Here is a 6102-nt window from a genome sequence, read left to right as displayed (position 1 = left end):
AGTACTCTATATAAAGTAACAAATATTATCAATTAATATTCTATAATGAGTGGCTAAAACTTTAAAGGAACAATATTATTTTTCGTTTTTTCTTTTAAATTATCTCATTTCTTAATTTTTACATCCTCATAGTTATAAGACATTCAGCAATTATTCATAAAACAGAATAAAATTATGATAAATTTCTGCCTTTAATACATGATATCATCTAGATACATGGCACAATAATATTAAATCAATTTTGTTGTCGTTCCTTAATTGTTTGTAAGAGGGTTTTTTCACTTTATTTAATCTTGAAGGCTTGTGCTATCTTTTATACGTTTATTCTTTTTCGCTTTTAATGATTTTTGTTTTCAAAGATAAGTTTTCTTGCACTGTGGTGTACAATTTTTCTCAAGATATTTTTCTCAAGGACTCTGGTTGCAGCTAGGACCGTAGAATGATCTTGACAGTCTAAACGGAGAGTATAAATAATTTCAGTTCCGACCTTTCCGGTCTGTCGCAAACAAACTTATAATGTTATGACAACAAGTAACAGCAATACAACTGTAAAATAGCACGAATCACAATGAATGTTATGAAAATTTAACTTTAACCACAGAATAAAAAAAAATGATACGAAAGACTCACAGATTACACAGAAACTATAAACATTATAGAAATAAGGTTTTATGTTTATGTCTTGATTTTTTTTTCTCGAAAGTCCATTGTGTTACCTAGGACTCACAATGCAGTTGTTTATCACATGCTTTGTAAAAAGCCGATACAAACAATAGAAATTCAATCAAATAGGTAACCCTAGCACACTCGCAATGTAAATGTAACAATATCGATTATTATACTAAGTTATTAGGTTTTGGGACGGTAAATTAGCCAAATTTCAGATAAGTTATACAGTAAATTTTAAACACTTTAAATACTTTAAAAATGAAAGGAAATTAAGATATGACGGATTAATATTTTCAATGAAAAAAATTAGTGTTAATTTTACTTTTTAAACAAATATGTTTTATCACAGGAGATGGACAACAAACCTTGGTTCAAATAAGTAGCATATTCTGGTCAATTGGGACTTCTGCGTTAGTTATTGGTGAAGATGATAACACAACATTAAAATATAAAGCACAAATGTCAGAAAAATCAAAGTATGTTGAGGGCACCTCGCTGTGGAGGATCGGAGTTTTTGGAGCAGAAAATATACAAGGAACTGGCACTAAATATAGTTTTAAACCTCAGGTTTTGAGTGCTGTACAACAGGCAACGCCACTACTTTTAAAGAGTAGAGATAATATACGAGAACTCAGTTTCACTGTGCCATTTCTTCGTTTTGATCGCTCTGGCATCGGTTGTGGAAAATTCAAGTATATATGCTCCGCATTTGACAAGAATGAAGATGCTAATCCAGATTATAGATTTGAAGAGTCAGCGTTGAATGTAAATTGTAAAAAGAGTAGCTGTTACAATTGTGAGTACTGTTATTTTTGTTAATATTTTATTTTAAGATAATAATAATAATAATAATAATAGTCATAATAATAATAATATTAAAATAATAGTTGTAATAATAATAATAATAATAATAATATATTTAAATAAGTATTTGATTATGGCTTAGTTACAACTTTATTATTACTATAATCAGTTAAAGAGAATTATTAAAATATAAAAAGAGTTATCTTTCGTATGTATTTACAATAACAATTCAAATACATATTTACATATATGTTTTTTCAAATAAAAATTAACTAAAGAAATTATACAAATATTTTTTTATGATTTATTATCCATTTATTAAGTTAACTAAATTAGCAGGGGTGGCGTACCAGATGTAGCAGGTACATCGGCCCTCCGTTATGGACGTGGAACCCAGAACTTCTACCCCCACCGGGAAAATCCTGGGGCCACCCCTGTACATTAATTATACCTGAATTTTATTTTTTTTACAGCTGTAAACGTGGGTTTTGACGCAGAAGCAAATAGTGCATTAACTGTTTCACAAAGGCAACTGAACAACGAAATGGATTTTGATGTGAACATAATCTCACGTGGTCCAATTGGTATAAATGGAGAAAATTCATGGAATGTAGCCGTCTACGCTACTGACAGTGCTGATGGTAAAGGTACACGCTACAACCAAGTACGACAAGCACTAAATAATGCAAAGAGCGCAACCAGACTTGTTCCCTTCACTACATCTAATATCGGTATCGTGTCATACAACTTGAATATGACTGATTTAAATTGCGAGCAAGCACAATACGTTTGTTTACATCTCACAAAATGTCAGGAATCGCAATATGATTTCATGATTTCTCCAACCAATGCAAATTTTGACGAAGATGAGAATGCTGTATATAAATGTTTCCCACTAGATTGTGACGGTAAGTTGTTTACCTTCGCTCTTATAGAGTACCACAGTCGTGTCGTCACAACGCCAGGTAGCGCCCTCTGTTGCCAACCAGAGGTTGGTTACCGTTCATAACGCCTGAATGACTTCATATATTTTCTGGAATAGGCATTTTAAAATCTAATGTTTTACCATTAAAATGTATTAGAAACAAAAATTCTCACGTTATGTTAATTATCGAACACACATTTAATCATCAGTTTACATTTACAAAGAAAAACTAAGATACAACATCTTAATATTTGCGTTAGTAATTGGGATCAATTGTTTGTCAGTGGAGAAAATGGCGTCCAGTTGAACGCATTTTGCAACGATAGCAACAGAGAAGTATCACGTGGTATCGTGATGTAACACTGTAGTACTCTATATAAAGTAACAAATATTATTAATTAATATTCTATAATGAGTGGCTAAAACTTTAAAGGAACAATTATTATTATTTTTCGTTTTTTCTTTTAAATTATCTCATTTCTTAATTTTTACATCCTCATAGTTATAAGACATTCAGCAATTATTCATAAAACAGAATAAAATTATGATAAATTTCTGCCTTTAATACATGATATCATCTAGATACATGGCACAATAATATTAAATCAATTTTGTTGTCGTTCCTTAATTGTTTGTAAGAGGGTTTTTTCACTTTATTTAATCTTGAAGGCTTGTGCTATCTTTTATACGTTTATTCTTTTTCGCTTTTAATGATTTTTGTTTTCAAAGATAAGTTTTCTTGCACTGTGGTGTACAATTTTTCTCAAGATATTTTTCTCAAGGACTCTGGTTGCAGCTAGGACCGTAGAATGATCTTGACAGTCTGAACGGAGAGTATAAATAATTTCAGTTCCGACCTTTCCGGTCTGTCGCAAACAAACTTATAATGTTATGACAACAAGTAACAGCAATACAACTGTAAAATAGCACGAATCACAATGAAGGTTACGTAATTACGTTTACCACAGAATAAAAAAAAAATGATACGAAAGACTCACAGATTACACAGAAACTATAAACATTATAGAAATAAGGTTTTATGTTCATGTCTTGTTTTTTTTTCTCGAAAGTCCATTGTGTTGCCTAGGACTCACAGTGCAGTTGTATATCACATGCTTTGTAACAAGCCGATGCAAACAATAGAAATTCAATCAAATAGGTAACCCTAGCACACTCGCAATGTAAATGTAACAATATCGATTATTATACTAAGTTATTAGGTTTTGGGACGATAAATTAGCCAAATTTCAGATAAGTTATACAGTAAATTTTTAACACTTTAAATACTTTAAAAATGAAAGGAAATTAAGATATGACGGATTAGTATTTTCAATGAAAAAATTGGTGTTAATTTTACTTTTTAAACAAATATGTTTTATCACAGGAGATGGACAACAAACCTTGGTTCAAATAAGTAGCATAGTCTGGTCAATTGGGACTTCTGCGTTAGTTATTGGTGAAGATGATAACACAACATTAAAATATAAAGCACAAATGTCAGAAAAATCAAAGTATGTTGAGGGCAACTCGCTGTGGAGGATCGGTATTTTTGGAGCAGAAAATATACAAGGAACTGGCACTAAATATAGTTTTAAACCTCAGGTTTTGAGTGCTGTACAACAGCTGTCTCTTATACACATCTGTCATAATAATAATAATATTAAAATAATAGTTGTAATAATAATAATAATAATAATAATATATTTAAATAAGTATTTGATTATGGCTTAGTTACAACTTTATTATATTTTATTTTAAAATAATAATAATAATAATAATAATAACAATAATAATAATAATAATAGTCATAATAATATTAAAATAATAGTAATTATTTAATAATAATTATAATAATAATATATTTAAATAATTATTTGATTATGTTAATTTTTATGGCTTAGTTTATACAACTTTATTATTACTATAATCAGTTAAAAAGAATTATTAAAATATAAAAAGAGTTAACTTTCGTATGTATTTACAATAACAATTCAAATACATATTTACATATATGTTTTTCAAATAAAAATTAACTAAAGAAATTATACAAACATTTTTTTTATGATTTATTATCCATTTATTAAGTTAACTAAATTAGCAGGGGTGGCGTACCAGATGTAGCAGGTACATCGGCCCTCCGTTATGGACGTGGAACCCGGAACTCCTACAGCCCACCGGGAAAATCCTGGGGCCACCCCTGTACATTAATTAAACCTGAATTTTATTTTTTTACAGCTGTAAACGTGGGTTTTGACGCAGAAGCAAATAGTGCATTAATTGTTTCACAAAGGCAACTGAACAACGAAATGGCTTTTGATGTGAACATAATCTCACGTGGTCCAATTGGTATAAATGGAAAAAAATCATGGAATGTTGCCGTCTACGCTACTGACAGTGCTGATGGTAAAGGCATCCGCTACAAGCCTGTACGACAAGCTCTAACTAGAAAACAAAGCGCCACCAGACTTGTTCCCTTCACTACAGCTAAAATTGGTATAGTTCCATACAACTTGGATATGACTGAATTAAATTGCGAGCAAGCACAATACGTCTGTTTACATTTCACAAAACGACGAAAATCGCAATATGATTTCGTGATCTCTCCAATTAATGAAGATTTTAAACATGATGCGAATGCTTTATATAAATGTTTTCCACTAAATTGTATGAGTAAGTTTTTTTAAATTCTTTCTAAGCTTCAATGTTCTTTTAAGATTGAGATCATAAGGTATATGGTACTTATATATTTATAATACTAATCTAAAATCACTATACAAGTAGAATGGGACCACAATCTAAACTAATTCATACATTAGGATTATTTAGGTTGTCCCCAATCTATTCATTAACTCTACCTTTTTAATGGCCGTGTTCTTGTATCTCTTTTTAAATTTCGGTCACTAGTATCCCATGATATAGATTCCAAAGAAAAAAAAAAACAAACAAAATGGTGAGATAAAAAATTATGATTATTAAAGCCTGGAAGATATATCCGGAATTATCTTTATAAAAATGTTCTGTACAACTGCTGCTGATGGTGGTGTCAACTGGCGGGTAATGCCGGTGGTCGTGGTAGCTTTCAGTAGCGGCCGTTTATCGTTAAACAATACATTATTTGACACCTTAAACGTTAATATTCAATTTCAATCTAATCTACGAAATAGAGCGTAATAATAACAGTATATTACTTTATTTACAGGAATATTATGGTAAACCAAGAAGGCCATGTCCCGAGATGTCTTGATGCATTCGAATGGTTTTGGGTATCGATCTTTTGGAGATTTTGCATCTTTCAATTTTTGTTTTAGAAATAACATTACGCTATAATGTTTAACTGTATTATTTTAAATATTATTACACAAATTATATTCTCTGCAAGGCATTGTATACCGTCTTAAAATGTGTAGCATGAGGCATATTAACATTATGTAACTTTATATAGTATACTCTATTGTGTATTTGTTATTTACCATAATATGATGGTGGTAAATAACTATCATAATAACTATCGTAATTAAGGTACGATAATTTTTTTTGCGATCTGACATCTTTGTATATTAATTACGATGTTGGGAAAAAATGTGTCTGTCAATTGAAAATACAGATTTACAATTGGTATTAGCAAAATAATATATACATATACATATATATATACATATATATATATACATATATATACATATATATACATATATATATATATG

At 29.9% G+C, this 6102-nt stretch overlaps 1 protein-coding gene across 1 annotated transcript in view; it reads left to right on the top strand.

Moving 5' to 3' along the window:
• Positions 1-5642, top strand: part of LOC117116651 — an 11645-nt gene extending 6003 nt beyond the window's left edge. The window contains exons 6-10 of the mRNA XM_033260722.1: positions 1019-1465; positions 1947-2381; positions 3783-3941; positions 4634-4947; positions 5598-5642. Coding sequence (XP_033116613.1) covers positions 1019-1465; positions 1947-2381; positions 3783-3941; positions 4634-4947; positions 5598-5642 — 1400 coding nt within the window. The remainder of the gene's footprint in view (positions 1-1018; positions 1466-1946; positions 2382-3782; positions 3942-4633; positions 4948-5597) is intronic.
• The last annotated feature ends 460 nt before the right edge of the window (positions 5643-6102 follow it).

Source organism: Anneissia japonica, unplaced genomic scaffold (assembly GCF_011630105.1).
Source record: "Anneissia japonica isolate Jap-2015-1 unplaced genomic scaffold, ASM1163010v1 scaffold287973_len95947_cov151, whole genome shotgun sequence".
NCBI classification, from domain to species: Eukaryota; Metazoa; Echinodermata; class Crinoidea; order Comatulida; family Comatulidae; genus Anneissia; species Anneissia japonica.
The sequence above is the reverse complement of the archived record's forward strand: the minus strand, read 5'-3'. Positions and strand labels throughout refer to the sequence as shown.